The 18,046-nt window shown below is 48.1% G+C and overlaps 1 protein-coding gene across 1 annotated transcript; it reads left to right on the top strand.

The window, feature by feature from the left end:
* Positions 1-6,560: 6,560 nt before the first annotated feature.
* LOC130150280 (solute carrier family 2, facilitated glucose transporter member 3) lies at positions 6,561-17,773 on the top strand. Its single transcript, XM_056341040.1, has 10 exons — positions 6,561-6,695; positions 9,671-9,766; positions 11,114-11,274; positions 11,567-11,807; positions 11,979-12,141; positions 12,785-12,972; positions 13,357-13,461; positions 13,901-14,002; positions 14,260-14,463; positions 14,957-17,773. The coding sequence occupies exons 1-10, from the start codon at positions 6,681-6,683 to the stop codon at positions 15,170-15,172; spliced, it is 1,491 nt and encodes a 496-aa protein (XP_056197015.1). The 5' UTR covers positions 6,561-6,680; the 3' UTR covers positions 15,173-17,773.
* The last annotated feature ends 273 nt before the right edge of the window (positions 17,774-18,046 follow it).

Below are 18,046 nucleotides of genomic sequence, written 5' to 3'. Positions count from 1 at the left end.
TCAAACTCAGTTTCTTGCTCAGGGTGGAGAAAACCATGGTGAGATGCAGTGGCTGATATACAAAAATCCCCATACCACATATATTTTGGCTAAAGCCTCTCACTTCTGCCCTGCAGCCTCCTGCTAGCTCACCCCTGAGCTCCCATCGCAGCTCTGCTGCTGCCTCCACCTCCCCAGCTGCTGCAGCATCCCATTCCAGGACTGGGATATGGGATTTGGGACAGTTCTGGATGTAGTTTCACCTGTTGCCTGTATGTTCCGGAGAAAAGGAGGCAGAAACTGATAGAGATCATAAGAAGGGCAGTTGCTTATGGAAAAGATATATTTACAGCATTCTCTGTGAGTCACACGCACATACTTCATTATCACTATTCTTAGATGTGGGCTAATATTAGAATAAAACAAGATAAATGGATAGCACAAGAAAAAGGCAACTGCACAGATATATAGTTCCTCTCTTTGCTAGAAAGCCTGGTTGCCCAGGCAACATCAATCAGAAGAGCAGGCTTGTGGTCTGGATGCTGGGCAGGAGGCTTTTTCAAATCAGAGCAAAAGAAGAGGACAAGGCCTGAGGAGTTATAGGAAGTGGAGACCAGTGATGAGTGGCATTCCTCAGGGGTTGGAACAGGAGCTGACACTGTTCAACATCATTGTTGGTGACATGGACAGTGGGAACGAGTGCACCCTCAGCAAGTTTGCCAATGACACCAAGCTGAGTGGTGCAGTTGATATGCTGGAGGGAAGGGATGCTGTCCAGAGGGACCGTGACAGGCTTGACAGGTGGGCCCATGGGGCAACCTCATGAAGTTCAAGAAGGCCAAGTGCAAGGTCTTCAATGTGGGTTCTGCCAATCCCAAGCACATAATACAGGCTGGGCAGAGAATGGATTGAGGGCAGCCTTGAGGAGAAAGACTTAGGGGGACAAGAAGCTCAATTTGGCCCAGCAGTATGCACTTACAGCCCAGAAAGCCAGCTGTATACTGGGCTGCATCAAAAGAAGCATGGCCAGCAGGTCAAGGGAGGTGTTCTTCCCCTCTACTCCACTCTCGTGAGATCCCACCCGGATTACTGTGTTCAGCTCTGGGGTCCCCAACATGAGAAGGACATGGGCCTGTTGGAATGAGTCTAGACAAGGGCCACAAAGATGATCAGAGGGCTGGAGCACCTCTCTTATGAAGACAGGCTAAGAGAGTTGGAGTTGTTCATCCTGGAGCAGAGAAGGCTCTGGGGAGACCTTATAGCAGCCTGCCAGTACCTAATGGGGGTCCACAAGAAAGCTGGAGAGGGACCATTTACAAGGGCCCATAGTGACAGGACAAGGGGTAATGGCTTTAAGCTAGAAAAGCATAGATTTAGATTAGATATTAGGAAGAAATTCTTTACTGTGAGGGTGGTGAGGCACTGGAAAAGGTTGCCCAGAGAAGGTGAGGATACTCCATCCCTTGAAGTGTTCAAGGCCAGGTTGGATGGGCTTTGAGCAACCTGGTCTAGTGGAAGGTGTCCCTGCCCACCCATGGCAGTGGGGCTGGAACCAGATTAACTTTAAGGCCTCTTCCAACCCAAACCATCCTATGATTCTATGAAGTGGGACTAGGAAACCTGAGATGACTTTCTGGAGGTTATAATGTCTCTCATGTAGCACTGAGATCAGTAGAGGGAACAAAATTTTCAATATGATGCTACTGCTTGTCGTTTACTTTCCAGCATGTTGGTTTCTGCAGAACTATTTATTTTTACATGAAGGTTACGTCCACTTTGCAAGTGATTATTAAAGAATTAGAAACTTTTTACTTCAATGATTTGATTAATCGACTAGGGTAATTAGGAAAGTTCTCAGAGACATTAGCTCCAACCTACATTTCACAGTGGTAGAGGGCAGGGGTTAAAGGAGACTTTGCTTTAATGCTATGATCTCTCCAGTGCTGTGTCTGAGCTCTCCTGGTTGGGTAATTCTGCAATGTCCTCCTGTACCTCTCTTTCTCTGAGTTCATCTTTTCTATCTTATCACCTGTTATCCCTTTTTCTCTTGTACTTCGCTGCTGCCTTTTACTTCCTTTTCTCTTTTATTCCTCTGCTTTGCCCTTCTAATCTGTTTTAGTGCTTGCTTCCTTCTCATTATGCCTTATCTTTCTTTTTGTTTTTGCCTTTTGTCTCTCCATTGGTTCTTTTTTCACTGTCTTAACCTCCTGGTGTCTATGGGCCAACCTACTCCCCACCCATTGTCTTGTTTCTCCCTTTTATCTTTCCTCCCCACCCCACCCCTCCCTCCCTCCCCCTTCTTAGCTCCTCTCAACAATAAAAGTTACTTGTGGCTTGTGGGGAGAGCATCTGGCCCATGCTGGCTCTCATTCTCTCCCATTTGTTCTGAATGCTCTTTTGTTATAAACACAACAAACAGCAAAGCACAAAGTCATCTCTCAAGGCAAACACTGCATAATAATGCTCCTTGCCCCTGCTCCTCTTATCTCTGAAGAATTTGTTCTCCAGGCAAAATAATGAGAACCACGAGACAGGATTCACTAAACTTGGAGGGGAAAGAGAGACTGGAAAGAGCTTCATTGGATGGGGCAGCACCACTGAACTGAAAGTTGGGCAGATATGACAAAGCAGCTAGTGTAAGGTGAAATATAGCTTGCCAGGAGCTTGGACAGCAGAGTGATGACCATGTGGCTGATCAGTCCCCATTCCCATTAGGTTATGGAAGCATGGAAAGGATCAAAAATTTTATTTTTTTTTAAGCACCCAATTTCTTGTGCCTTCTCATTTATCCCTTGACCCAAGACCTTGTGTATATGGAACATGTTTGCCATAGAACTGTACCTGTTGGAGCTCCACTGACATTTCCAAAAAGCCACAGTAAGGTGCTTCTGCGGGGTCACTTGCCAGCTCCAGCCTCTAATATAAATGAAGAACAGGCTTGCCCACTGTTGGGGCTCTTGCTTAATGCTTGGATAGGCATTCTTTGATTAAAACAACTTTCCTCAGAAAACGTAAGCGCCCTGGAAATGAAATGTTAGTTGGCATGCACTAGTTTAGACATGCAAGTGTTTTCAAAGCTAAAAAGAAAAAAGCTTGTTAAGCAAAAAACGAGTCTTTCCCAATCCCCATAGCTCTGCGGTTAGGATACTGGTATTTAATGTGGGGCAGCCAGCATCAAGCTGTACCTGGGGCCAGTTCTGCCTGGTCCTTCCTTTAGAAATCTTATGTCTGGCTGGGCACTGGCAGCCTGCACTGGGCCTCCATCCTGGTGCAGTTAATGCACTTTGCATAATACATGAGTATTGTATTCCCAAAAAGACTAGGTGGATAGCTCTGCTGAGGAGGTGCTTCCCCCAGCAGCTAATCTTCAGGAGAATTAGCTATGATGTGGGAGAGGTAGGTGTGCATCCTAGGACAGAAACAAAACTGGTATTTAGGAGGAGCAGGCAGATGAATTCAGACTGGGGCAAAACTCACTGAAATGGGAGGGTGGGGTATTTTCCCAATACTCCTTAGGAAAATTTGGTTTTCAGTGATGCCTTTTGAGCTTCTGTTTACTCCACCAGCCCAGTAAAGATAAAGAAGTGCCACCCACTGTATCCTGCACCATGTATTAGGGATTTAATTTTCAGCTAAACTCATATTGCTTCTAAGTTGGACTGGTAGCTATGTATGTATTTGATTTTGAAGTTTGGGTTGCTCAGCACTTGCAACAGTCACATGGCTCAAGAATAAGCTAGGGATGAGGCCATTTCAGAAGAATGCTTTGTACAGTCTGAAGATTGCCTCTGAAATCTGGATACACTTAGAGCCTCCCCAAATATGGCAGCTTCCCACACTAACCAGTAAATTAATATTTCCAAAGCTAATGCCAGAGTTTGAGACAGCTGGGTGATCAGATTCAAGGTGGAATTTGCTATGCTTAGAAACAAATGGAAAATAAGCTAGGAAAAAGAAAAATAAATGTAAGCCAAGATCAGTCAAACAAAGCACGTTAGGGGATTAGGGCTGGATCTGGCAGTCTGACAGAGGCAAGGCTGCCACAGCTTCTTGCTTCCAGGTGCAACCAGTAGCAAGGCTGAGCATGTATTCCCTGTGGGCATGTGCATAAAAGCACACATATGCACCACATATGTACACATATATACATGGCTGCCACACAGATCTACAGAGACACACATTTACACAAACACAGACAGCACCAATAGTTTCATCCTGTTCCCATCCCAGACTAAGCAGGATGGAGGTTAGTGGGAAATACATGTGTGTGTGTGTGTATACATATACATATACATATACATATACATATACATATACATATACATATACATATACATACACATTATATACACATGTATAAGGTGCATCCTTCCATGAGCTGGGCTCAGATACTCAGTCTGCCCCCAGATTCCAGTCTCTCCAGTTGCTGGCAGCTGGGCATATGAGACCCCAAGGCTGCAGCCCCGCTCCTGTTGCTGGTACAGACCCCACCACTCACACACACATACACACACACAAGCACATGCATATGCACAGCTGGCCAGGACTCCCTTGGTCCCTCCAGTAGCCAGCCTGCCACAGCCTTGCCCTTAGAGACACAGACACCAGTGGGTCTCACCTCTATAGACCCCCAGACCTCATAGTCTCTCTTGCAGCTGGTTGGGACTGTCCCAGTCCCTTTGATAGGCAGTTGCTCCCTTACAGACATCCCCTAGCTCCCAGGCCACTTCACCTCCTTGCCAGCTGGTCCGGCTGGATCTTTGCTAGTGCTCACACCTGCACCTGTACACCCGCAGTTGCTGCACTACAGACAAAGTGACCTGTCACTCAGACAGACCCCATACACACCACATCACCTCACCCCCAAACAAAGAGTACTTCACCTAGGAGAAGAAAAATATATTTTAGCAATGAGATACGGCAAACTGTGCTAATCAAGTGCAGGGCAAGGCTGGACACGTGTGCTGGCCAGCCAACAGTTTACATGCAATCGTCCCTTTCTTCTCCTCATCCCTCCCTTCCCCCCCTTTGATTCCTCCCCTAAACACCTCATGCTAAACCCTGTGCAATCCCAAAATGCTCTTCCCCTGCATCCTGTAATGTGTCCGGTGCCCCAGCACGCAGCACCCCCCTGCTGAAAGATTTTGCATCCTTTGACTCTTCGCGGTGGGTGTCACACCTGAACAATGGGGCTGATGGCTTTCCCGGGCCAGCCCTGGGAAGGGTGGGCCCAGACAGGGTGTTCCTTCCTCTAAGTCCTTAATTTGTGTTGCCACCTGGCATTGTGTCCCTGGTTTCCTCTGGGAGTGTGAAAATGGGGCCTTTGATGTGCTGATGGCTCCTGTGGGGCCTGGGAGTAGCTGGGGCAGGGTGTTATTTGGGGTCCTCCTCCTGCCATTGTCCCTCTGTGCTCCTTTGTGGGTGGGCAGATGAGCTTTTAACAGGTAAAGAGGACTGTGCAGGCTTCCCTGGCCCTTCCACACAACTGTTTTTCTGCTGGGAATAATGTTTGAACACCACCACAGAAATATCTGCGAAGGGAGCGAGGGAAAGTGTCCCCCCATTTAGCCTGTTAATTTAGAGTTACGTGTGGCCAGGTGACCATGTCAAATAAACAGCAAAACTGAAATTAAAATGTGATCGTTCCACTTTCACAGAATCTGGTGACAGAAGCGGTGGCCGATCCCAAGATAATTTTCCTAAAACTGAAACAATGTTACGCCACCCTTCTGCCCTGGCCCTTGCACCCAGCCCCAGCTCTGAGCTGTTGCTGTTTTCTGGAGGCAAAATGCTGGGCAGGTTCTTGGTTCAGTGAAGACTTTTCTTGTTTGACAGTGGTGTGGCCCGAGAATCAAAGCAGGGCTCTTTGTTACTCCCCTGGAAGAGTCTGGTGCCTGTTTGACCTGCAGGATGGACAGCAAATGGACATGAAGCACAGTAGCGCAGGGGGATGGAAAGGGTACAAGCCTGGGACTACACGCATCTGCAGGATCGCTGCTTCAGCTTTGCCCCTGCAGATACTAGCTTTGTAGGAAAAATATATTAAAAACCAAACCAAAAGTAAAACGACCAACCAACAAATCCCTCAAAGCAAATTATCCAGTGCCTCATCCACAGCTTTGGGCGGTGGGGTGAGCGGCCACAGAGCACATACAGCATTTGTCTTCAGGCTCCTGCCCGCGCCCACCACCACCGGCCTGCCCGTTTTCCTAGGGATTAAAACCCGCTTTACGCCACAGCTCCTTTAGTGCAAACCGCCACGACCCGCCATTAACGAACAGCTGGGCGGCAGCACCGCGGCGGGCGAACCTCTCCCCCGCGCTCCGCCCGCCGCCCCCGGCCGGCTCCATGGCGGCCCGGCAGCCCGGCACGCACGGCGCCGGAAGGCGCTGGTGTCGGTTTTAAGTCACAAACGGCGTGAACTCGACCTGCTTTGTTTTGGTTGGGTTTGGGGTGGGTTTTTTTGGGTTTTTTTTTTTTTTTTTTTTGTGTTTTGTTGTTGGGGTTTTTTTTTCCTCCGCTGTAATTACGGGATGCTGCGGAGCTCCGCCCCGGTCCCTCCCCTCTAACAGAGGCCATAAAAGCCCGGCCGCGGCGGGCGGAGGGTGCGGGTTCGTGTGGAGCTGGGGGCGGGTGCGTAGCCGCCTCCTCGCCGCGTTCCGTTAGCCGGGGAGCGGTAGCGGCCGGTCGCTTAGGCCACGATGGATACCAAAAAGGTAGGGGGGGAGCGCGGCTTTCTCCTTCCTTCTTCCCCCACCACCCGCCGCCGGCAACGCTGCGGCCGATGCAGGGTGCTCGCCGGCGGGCAGCCGCCGCTCGGATGCCCGCCGCTCGGGTCTCCGGGCGCTTCGGTGGAGGGGCGGGGGGTCGTGGCTGGCGGGTGGTCGCGACGGATCGCTGCCTCCGGGTGCCTGTGGGCCGTCGTGACCATGGATGCGGCGGCGGTGCCGGCAGGCCGCTGCGGGGGCTCGGGGGCGGGGGGTGTTGCAGATGGCGAGATTGATTTGCTTTCGTGCGCGTGGCCTGATGCTCCACATGATGCTGTGTCCGTACTTCATGATATTGATCGCCAGGTTTATTTTGCTGGCAGGGCAGCGCTTGTTTGTCCCGGGGTTTGTGATGCTGAAAAGAAGATTCCTCTTAAAGGCGTTTTTTTTTTTGTGGTGGTGCTGGTGATGTGGTTTATATTAAAGGCGCTTTTAAATGTCAGAAGAAAAGCAAAACCGCCTTTCCCCTTTCTCACTTCGGAGAGCCAGGGACGGAATGTTTGGCGGTATCGTAGTTCCATCTGCAGCTACGAGTGAGGCGTGCACTCGTGGAGGGCGCGGATGACTGCATGTGCCCGAGTGTAGCAGGGCAGCAAGGCAGGCAGGCGTGAGGGAAGGGGAGGCAGCACCTACCCAGCTGGACCCGGCGCAGGGTGCCAGGATTGCAGTTACAACAAGGAGCAGCAGAAGCCCGGGGCCCACGCTGCCCGTATTGATGGGAGATGCAGGTGGTATGAGAGGATGCAGCAAAGGAGAGCATCTGCTCAAGGTCACTCAGGGGAGGGCTGGGGGGCTGTTGTAGCTGCGTTCAACAAGTTGGACTACTCTGAGGTTTTAGTAGTGAAGTACAAGGGGGGGGGGGGGGGCTGGCGAGAAGCGGCTCCTGGATAATGAACGTTGCTGATGCCTGTGGTCGGAGGGGGGGGGAGGTGGTTTGAATTCATTGCCGGTGTATAGACCTCAGCCTTGAGCCTTTGGGTAGGATGGGTGTCGCCGAACTATTTCTGAGTTCCCTGTTTGACTTCTGGGAAGTGAAACACTTCCAGCAGTAACAAATGATCCATACATTAGATCACAGTCTGGCTTGGTGGAGGGGATGGGTCAAGGCTATGTGATGTCTAGGTGGCAGGAGGCTTGGTAAGGGATGAATAGCAGGCCACAGCCAGGAGAAGGGAGCGTGAAAGAGGGCAGAATAACTAACCTCTTGGTAGCTTATGTCCCATGTAGGTAGGGGGCTGCTGCTGCACCCCAGAAGAAAAAGGCCAGCTGTGATCACTGCAAGCCATGACAAAGCAGAGCCCTGATGGGAAAGATGCTCTTGTGTTGAGTCACTGCGTTGAAAACGTGGAGAGCTGGGTTTTGTCCTCAGCTTTGCTATAGCTGCTGACTAGGGGTGACCTGGCCTGGAGCCCTAAAAGTGCTTAGATGTCTTAATGCACTTTTACAGGCATGTGGGTGCCTTGAAAGAGGTGTGTCCTTGTGGTTCTCCGCCAAATTTCCCTGTGACAAAAATGAGGGGAGTGGTCACATGATGGCAGGATGAAGAAGGCCTAGGGTGTGTTTGGGTGTGAGTGCTACCTCGGGAGACATTTGCCCCCTGCAAGGAAAAGACCCTGTCCTCTTTGTCCCCTCCACTCCATCACTAACCTCAGCAGGAAGAGAGCCCAGCCTGAAACGTTCACATGATGTAGGTGGGGGTAGCCATGCCCCCTGAGTCATTTCCCCCAGTTGCTGTTTACTGGGGCCTAACTGGTGGCTGTGTGAGGGTTGTGCAGGCCAGAAGCAGCAGTGCTTGACTTGAAAGATTGGTAAAGGTGGTGTGAGTGTTGGCAGGTTATTGTCAAAAATTTTGGGCAGCCTTAGGAGCCACTGCTCCTGGAGCTGAGCTGGAAAGTGAGAGGTTGGAAGAGCTGTGACAGTAGGCCCCACGGAGTACTCTTCCCTCCTCTGTGAGCCTTAGGACAATAATTGGAAAGCCTTGGAAAAGGAACTGTTAATAATTTTGGAAAAGCTTCCAGTTCCTCCTGAGACAGAAACATGGTCTTTCCTCATCGTGCCAACTCCCAAATCACCTGCTCCCCCATGCCTTCCTAGCACAGAGCTGGCTTAAATGTCACAAGCTTTAAAGATGTAGAAAATGTCAGATGCTTTTCACCGACACTTAAATTCTCAGTCCGAGACTTCTGAGGTTGGACCATCAAGCTTCCTCAGGCTCAGAGGGCTGAGCAGTTTTTATTTTATTTTAATAAATAGCGATTAACATACTCAAATTCCAGGGACCCTGCTTCATTTAAAATGCCAACTATTGTCTCTGCTTCAAGAAAAATAAGCAGGAAGGTTGGCAGCACTGCTGCTACCTCTGTGAGGCAGGCTGCTGTGCCAGGTGCCCTGGGGCAGGGTTGGGAAGCTCTAGCCTGAGAAAAGCAGACCTGTTGCTGAAGAGTGCGGGTTTTAACTATCGGGAGTGATTGCCAGTATAGCTTGTGGGCAGATCTGTGACTCAATTTATGGGAACTTGTCAGCTGGCATGGAGAAGAGTTAGACCCTTGTTTCATGACATGCCAGAGATCAGCAAAAGCTTCTCTGTAAAGCAGATCAACCCAAAATAACAGCCACTAATGCAGCCAGTGTATTCATTACTAATGAGCTGAGAATAGTTGATGAAGGTCAGGAGATAATAAAGGAGAGGTCCTGACCGGCCCTCCTATTTCTAGTCACAGAACTTCCCTGCTGTACAGTTGCATCTCCCTTCCCAGGGTTTCTTGTTACTGATACCCACCTTTGCTGGACAGGAGTGCATTCCCTGCTGTTGGTGCACTTGTGCATGGCACCTATGAGCTGCAGCTCCTGTTTATGCTGAAGAGAAATAGGTTGTAAAGAAAGCATGAATAACAACACATTTTTTTTTTTCTTTCTTTCCACAGAAAATCACAGTACCTCTTATCTATGCTGTTTCCATTGCTGCCATTGGATCTCTCCAGTTCGGGTACAACACTGGTGTCATCAATGCTCCTGAGAAGGTGAGAGGAAGGATGAATGACTTGTGGAGACAGTAGGAGTGAGGGGCTGGTGGGGAAAAAAAAGGTGTGGAAAAGAGGAGCTGCGTCCCAAGCAGCTAATAACTTGGTTATCGTTTATGATGTTAAGAAGACATACAACTCCCCCCTCAACTACAACAGTGGGACACGAAGGGCAAAGTTTTGGGGAGGAGAGAGAGTGACCAGAGAGGTTAATTCTCATAATTAGGAGTAAGAGGGGACAGGGCTCCATCTGCCGTTTCCTGGTAGGTCTATATCTGGTGCGTGGAGGAATGTGAGCCACTTCAGTTTTGAGTCAGAATAAACCAGCCATGGCAGAAGGAATGTAGAGTGCAGTGTGCAGAAAACAGTTGAGGGCTGGCAGGGATTACAGTTGCTCTAGTTTAGTTTGTCTCTGGGACCATCTCAGGCTTCTTTATTTGTTTATTCATTCCTTGTATTAAGTGTAGATTCAGTGCTTCTGAAAGGACTGTGACTTGGGCATTCTGACCAATAATCTCATGACTGTAGCCTAAGAAAGAAGAGATGAAGAAAACGAATGTGTGGTTTTCTTGTAACTATAAGATGGTTCCTCTCTCTCTCTCAGGAACTGAGTCACCAATACCACATCCATCCTGTGTCCGGGAATAGATGTCACATCATCGGGGGTGGGGGTGTGTGTCCTCCCTAGCTAATGTCCTGCTGCCATCTGCTGGGGGCACATACTCTGAGGCCATGTCCTCTTCAACCTTTGCAGAAATTCCCTCATCAAAGAGGATGCCTTGGAAATCGGCAACACAGCCCTGTCACGTCCCCATGAGACAACTAAGGACTGTTTTGCATGATGCTGCCATTTTCAGGCTTACCTCTGAAACTTTCTGTGTCTCTTAAACTGTTTCCATCCCAGAAAGCCCATCCCTGCTGCCAGAGTTGTGGTGTTGTCAGCAGAAATGTTCCTTTCCATTCTCTGGTCGCATTTTCTTGCTCTCTTTTGCTTCCAGTTGTCTCACACCCCCTCCCAAGCAGCACCAGTGACTCACATCCATAAACATGCAGAAGATAAGCCTGTTCCTTAATAAACACTGGCCTACCCCTCCACATTCAGTGAAGCAATTTCTCCCTCATCATACTGCTACCTGTCCACTGTTCATGAACAATGAAAGTTCCTCTTTCTGCACCCTTGTCTTCCCCTTGCATGACTTGTTGCTGCCTACTCAATTTTTAGGGTCTGCCCTTGCTTCTTGCCTCCATGAAAACAGAAAGAAGACCTCAAAAGTCATCTCCCCTCTCTCCAGTTCAGAATGCCTCTCACTTGACTGTAACTATGTCCCTACCTGATTCCTCCTGCAGATAATCCAGAGATTCTTCAACAGAACCCTATCAGAACGGACTGGGGATGTTGTCTCTCCAGAGCTCCTCACCTCTCTGTGGTCCCTTTCTGTGGCCATCTTCTCAGTAGGAGGTATGATTGGCTCCTTCTCAGTCAGCCTGTTTGTCAACAGATTTGGCAGGTAAGTTGGGAAGAGGGATCCAAGTCATGAGGGAATTTTTCCTATGGACAGGGGAGTGTTGGGAGGAAGAGGGCACAGGTGAGAGGAAAGGAGAAGGTGGCAGCAAGAATTGTGTGGGCTGCAAAAGGAAAGGGTTGTGGGCCAAGGTGGGAGCTGAAGGGGAATTACCGTGTTTTCCTCACACCCCTGAGGTGGGGCATCATGGGTATCATGAGTATTTTTACCCCTCTTGCAGTAAACTTCCCACTGTTTTGCCGGTTTAAGCTCAGTCTTCACATGTTCACCCTGGCAGGAGGAACTCCATGCTACTGGTGAACATCTTGGCCTTTGCTGGTGGCACTCTCATGGCCTTCTCCAAGCTGGCAAAGGCAGTGGAGATGCTGATTATTGGCCGCTTCATTATTGGCCTCTTCTGTGGTCTCTGCACTGGCTTTGTGCCCATGTACATCAGTGAGGTCTCACCCACCAGCCTCCGTGGAGCCTTTGGCACCCTCAACCAGCTGGGAATTGTTGTGGGCATCCTGGTGGCCCAGGTAGGCTTGACACAACCTGATCCTGCCCTCGGGGGGAAAGGAGGGCAGGGGAGGGGCAAGGGGGGGCCACACTCGCTGTCGGGTGCGGTATGTGGGCCTGTCATCCTGCCTGATGTGGGGGTGAGGGATTGGAGTGTTAAAATCATTCTTTCTCTCCAATTCTTTGTGTAGGTCTTTGGCCTGGAAGCAATCATGGGGACTGAAGAACTTTGGCCACTGCTTCTGGGGTTTACGGTCCTCCCAGCAATCCTGCAGTGTGTGGCTCTTCTTTTCTGCCCTGAGAGCCCCCGTTTCCTATTGATCAACAAGATGGAGGAAGAGAAAGCACAAGCAGGTAAGAACTCATCCCTGAAGGGGCAGGGCTGGATTCTGGCTCCCAGCCTGCGCTGAACTTGAGTGGGAGGCCAGGACTGAGCCTGGAGCCTGTGGTGGATCGGGGTGTGACTCCCAGAGGGCACCAGGCCTACCATCCTGGCCCGCCATCCTTGAGGTTGCATCAGTGCCAGGAAGTGTGGGAAACCTGGCATCCCAACAGAGACTCCAGGTGGGGTTAAGACAGGAGGAGTGGTGGTGCCTGGCCTGGTGGGATGTAGCAGGGCCAGCTGCTGGAGCTCTGTCAGCTCCTCCTGAAAGGTGGGAAACAGGCTGACAATTAACAAGGAGCTTGGAGGGCGTTTCCCTTTGCTACCGCAGAGGGCTGGAGTCAGCTCTGGCAAGTGTGTGTACGGAGAAAAAAAAAAAATAGTGTGGAGCTCAAGCAACATGAGCAAGAACTGGGCCTGGTTTCCTTGCTGATCACAGCACAAGGCTGAGAAAGAGGTTCAGTCTTTCCTGTGTAGCAGGCCCAAATACTGGCAGGTGGTGGCCCAGTGTTCCCAGTGTGCCCTCCCTGAAACAGCAGGGCAGCAGGGGAGGCAGGGCAGAACCTACTGGCTGTGGGTCTATTATACCTGGCATTTTTTGATTCTTTCCTCCAGTTCTTCAGAAGCTCCGTGGTACACAAGATGTGTCTCAGGACATCTTGGAGATGAAAGAAGAGAGTGCTAAAATGTCTCAGGAAAAGAAAGCAACTGTGCCAGAGCTCTTCCGTTCTCCAAACTACCGTCAAGCCATTACCATTGCCATCATGCTGCAGCTCTCCCAACAGCTCTCAGGCATCAATGCTGTGAGTTCCTTTCCTGTTCCGTGTGCTGAGCCTCCCTTATTATCTCTGGCTATGCTTGCACTTGCCACTAATGTTGAGAGAACTGTGCTTCCAGAAGCACGTTGTCATGTACCTTGACTGAGGGTTACTTTTGTGATATTGCAGAGATTGCTAAAATGGAATGTGGAGATTATATTTGCTTTCAATTTTCCCCCTGCATGCCCTGGCAAGGCATTGCAGTCTTGCATAAAGTGAATGAACCTTGACCAGAAGGATGCTGTTCTATACTGTTGAGTGCTTCTTAGAAACTCCCTGTTGGGCTTGCAAGCCATTAGGCAGAGAATAAGGTACATGCTTTCAAATGCTGGAGTTGTGATGGTGTCTAACTTTTGCTTCTCTTCCCAGGTATTCTATTACTCTACAGGGATTTTTGAAAGAGCTGGTATCACACAGCCTGTCTATGCCACTATTGGAGCTGGTGTGGTAAACACAGTCTTCACTGTTATTTCGGTAAGTGGAACAGGGCCTTATGGTGAGAGGTAACTTGTCTGCCCAGGCTTTTGTGGGAGATCTGGCTACTTGTCTTCAGTCACGTTGTGGCAAAGTATTGGACTAGGCAATGGCCTTCAAGAGCAAAGAGTGCATTGAAAGGATTGTGGGAGGAGAGGAGGGGAGAAAGGGGTAGGGGTGTTACGCTTTTAGAAGAAAGTGGGGGGGGGGAAAGGAGTGCAGGGGGAAAAAGAATGATGAGAGAAGGCAGTAGTGAGAACTACAGAGGAAAAACTTGGGCCTAGAATGGAGCAGCCTGGGCACCTGCACTGAGATCACCACTGGCACAGAGAGCTACAGGCAGATAAAAGAAAGAGGTGCAGGGCACACTGAGCAAGGGAGCCGCTTCTGGCTTTGTTGCTGAAGTCATGGATATTTTTCTCTCCTGTCATGTTTCTAGCTGTTCCTGGTGGAGCGTGCGGGGCGCAGGACCCTCCATTTAATTGGTTTGGGTGGCATGGCTGTGTGCGCTGTTCTTATGACTGTTGCTTTAGCTCTGAAGGTGAGTAATTGGTGTTCCTGTCCACCCTGAAACCCAGCAGGCGACCTACAGGACTATACATCTGCCTTGCCCTGTGATTCTGCCCTGTAGGCAGGTACTGCTGGGGCTAGAGTAGAGTGTGCAGTGGAGAGTCCTAAATATGGAAACAGTGCCACAGTATTCACAGTGCAGCTGGGAAAGCTGTGACACTGGAGATGGCATTGTGCAGTGCCAGGTTTGCCTCAAACTGCAGCTGATCGTGTTTTGTTCCCTTGCAGGATGTTGTGGAGTGGATCAGATACATCAGCATTGTTGCCACTTTCGGCTTTGTGGCTCTCTTTGAGATTGGCCCTGGCCCTATCCCGTGGTTCATTGTGGCAGAGCTCTTCAGTCAGGGCCCACGGCCTGCAGCCATGGCAGTGGCTGGTTGTTCCAACTGGACCTCTAATTTCTTGGTGGGAATGCTCTTCCCTTATGCAGAGGTAAGGATCCAGTTTGCAAAGCACTGAGAGTGCTGCAGCATTGGAATAGGTATCCAGAGTGGTTGTAGAGTCTCCATCCTCGGAGACTTCAAAACATGACTGTATGACCCTAAACAACCTAATCTCTCCTTGAAGTTGTCCCTGCTTTGAGCAGTCTGGTCAGTCTTCCAGAGGCTCCTGATACTGTGTTCTGATTGTTACCGAAGGCTGAGTGTTGTCACTCATCTTATATTCTGTTGTCTCAACTGCTTGGAGCTTACAAATAGTAGGAAGAGCTATCTTAAGTAGTGCATTAAGGATTTCCCTGTAAAAGCATCAATTTTGATCACCCACAGGAGCCCGATTTCAATTTAAAAAAATAATGCTGTGTTGAGAAAAAGTCAGTAAGGCATTGTTGGAGGAAGGTGTTAGAATTTTGACCTGTCAACAGCAAATGACCTTGCATTTAGGTTTATGAGCTTCTCAAAACCTCCTGCTTTTGTCCTCCCTGCAGAGACTATGTGGCTCCTATGTCTTCCTCATCTTCCTTGTTTTCCTGGTCATCTTCTTTGTCTTCACATTCTTCAAAGTGCCAGAGACCAAGGGCAGGACTTTTGAAGACATCTCCAGGGGCTTTGAAGGACGAGCAGAAGCCAGCCCCACATCGCCTGTAGAGAAGAACCCCATGGTGGAGCTGAACAGCATACAGCCCGACAAAGACGTTGCCTAAGATTCATGAAACACCACTTCTTTGACTCTTACATGCTTAAAGACTCATTAAAAAGGAATAAGCAAAGAAAACCATGAGAACTGGGACATTTCTCACTCCCCCCACCCCCCAGTTGCTGCTATTTTCTTCTTTGCACCCACATACTCGCCCATTCTGCCAGGCTTACCAGCATTAAGCAAATCTGATATGGGTGATCACATTTTCAAGTACTGGAAGGCACCTGGCATTTGCAAAAGTAATCTCATCTTCTCTGTTCTCCTGATGTTTGTGACAGAGAAGAGTTGGCAATATTTTTGATTTTTCTCATCTATAATTGCTATTTGGGGTTAACATACTTAGGCACGCAGTGACAGCTATGTATTTGACGGTTATGTATTTGAATCTGATTACTATTTTTGTAGTGAGTTGAAGGGACCCACTAAACAAGTCCCCAGCCCTTTTGAGTCTACCTGTGTGAGTGTCTGCTGTGTTACACTGGAATTTAAGAAGCCTACCAAAAAGCCATCTCCTTGCTTTTTCCTGTCCAGTGTGCACTTTTTTTCAGCCTCAGGAAAAAGGGGACCAAGTTACATGCATATTTTTTCCTGCTGTCTTATTTTTTTGTATAGACAGACTGAAAGCATACTTTTACTTAAGTTTATTTATTTGTATGTCACTTTGTAAATGTTTATTTTTTTAATGGTGTACAAAAATGTACAGACAAAAAGTTGAAGATGTTTATGAGAAATAGCTAATTTAACAAAAGATGCTGTAGACTTGAGGTGCAATAAGACTGTAAAGGAGAAATGTGATATGAAACAGGAGATTGGGCATTTTGGATGATGGGTACAACAGGCCCAATTATGCACATCCCTTTAAGTTATTTGTGCCCTCTGGAAAGAAATTCAAAGAATTGCATACTAGTGAGAAGAGGTATGTCTGTTTTTCCACTAAAATCTCTGTTGTTTGGGATTTTATGGGTGGCAATTTTAAATACTGTTCCCAGGTGTTGATTGGAAAGTGTGGTATTGCAGCAAATGGGTGTTGTTAGTTTATTTTCAGTCACGGCTCAGCATTGTATAGGATGATTGAGGGTGGTGATGGTAAACCAGAAAGTAACTTTACCTGTCTTCTCTTTGTTTTGGTTTTGTTTGTTTTTTTTTTTGCTTCTCTGCTGCATTCTAGGAGGTCAGAAGTCTGAAAGTTTGCAGATTGTTACTTAAAGGTGTGTGAGATTCAAAATTATTTTTCCAAAACTATTTTCTTAGCAATTCTTATAAATATTAAGAGGCATGTAGCATAACCCTTCTGGAAACGGGCATGGTCAGTTATGGTGTGTGTAAGATCATAAAGGTAGAGATGCAGGACTAGAGACCAGAGATACTGGAACTTGCTAGCTTAGCAGTGTGAAAGGTCTGTAGGGCTCAGTCCACTGTTTGGTTGCAGGCCAAATGTTTTTGCCTACTATGTCCTCTCTGGAAGATCTGCATGATGTTGTTGTGATGCTCACCGGTGTGCGGCACGCTGTGTAGATGTGTTACAGCTCTGTAGTAGTGCCTCTGTTGAAAGGGATATGGCAGACATTAATTGTACATCAGTAAGTGTCAGTATCCCTGCTTGTCATACTGCTAGGCAATCTGGAGTGTGTATACACCTACCCTTGCTGCCAGGTTAGCGCAGTTCAGGAAGGCAGAAAGTAGCACATACGATACACTTGCAATCAAGGGGTGGGAGTTTGCTTCACTGACTGCAGCACTCTGTTGAGGGAGACTCCAGGCCCATGTCTGTCCAGATCTGCACAAGCTATCTAAAGGTCACACAGAGGTAGGTCCAACTTAAACTACTCTTAAGATCTGATCTGTGTTTTTGGACTTGATAGAACTCAGGTCTACCTGCAAACTAATGCTGGAGTCCATCACTGGATATCCTAGAAGAGGAACAGGCCCACAGATTCCAAGGTAGGTAAAAGGACTAAAGGCTCAAAGGCAGGAATGGCAGCAAAATCGTCGTAGCATGGATAGCCCAAGCTTTTTTGATAGCATACTGTTTCAGAGCAGGTCAGAGAAGTTCCCATCGATGTATATTCTGGGGCTGTGTATCTGGCATTTTCAGTAACTTGTGATGACATTTCTCTACCTTCCCTAATGAGAAACAGTTGCAAATATCAGTGAAACTTGCTGTTGTGAAATACTACTTGTGACTTCATTTTAAATACCCTAGCTTTGCACAAGGCAATCCTATTGCATCCAGTTTTCCTTAGCTTTCTATCAGGCTTTCATGCCAAATGTTTATTCTTAGAAGTATTACCACTTCTTCCCCAACTTTCATATTTTGGTTCATTTTATATGGATTTCTGTGCCCTTCCTTTGACTCTTCAGCACTTCCAGACATGATATTTGTTAGGAATATGTTAGGAAATGCCCCCTACAGCTGTGCATAAGAGCATTCTGTACTTTGCATCAGAGATGTGTGTTGGCTTGGACAGAAATGTGTAGGTCTTTCTCACATGGTATCTCTTTCTTATTTTCTTTTTCTGTAACAGCATTGTGAGTATTTCGGATGGGTTTTATATGCTTATTAATGTGGTTGTTTCCTGTTTTTAAAATAAAATATATAACTAAGTATCTGGTTTGGATTTTTACTTTTGCCCTGTAGGTCTTCTGTTTCTTACTCCTTATTATAGCCTGGGACTATATTCTGGAATGTGCACAGCATCTGCCTTGCAGACTTTTTGCTAGCCCAGCACCCTGGATTTGTTTTATTCTAGTGAAAATGACCATTTCTCTTAGCCTCCATGCATATTGCCATAATAAATTCCCTTCCTACTCTTCCTTAGGACTTAAACTCAAAAGATGTGCTTCTCTATCTTATTTGCCAAAATCCTTTTGCCTGCAT

Source organism: Falco biarmicus, chromosome 5, assembly GCF_023638135.1.
Source record: "Falco biarmicus isolate bFalBia1 chromosome 5, bFalBia1.pri, whole genome shotgun sequence".
Classification (NCBI taxonomy): Eukaryota; Metazoa; Chordata; class Aves; order Falconiformes; family Falconidae; genus Falco; species Falco biarmicus.
This window is presented reverse-complemented; position numbering and strand designations above follow the sequence as displayed.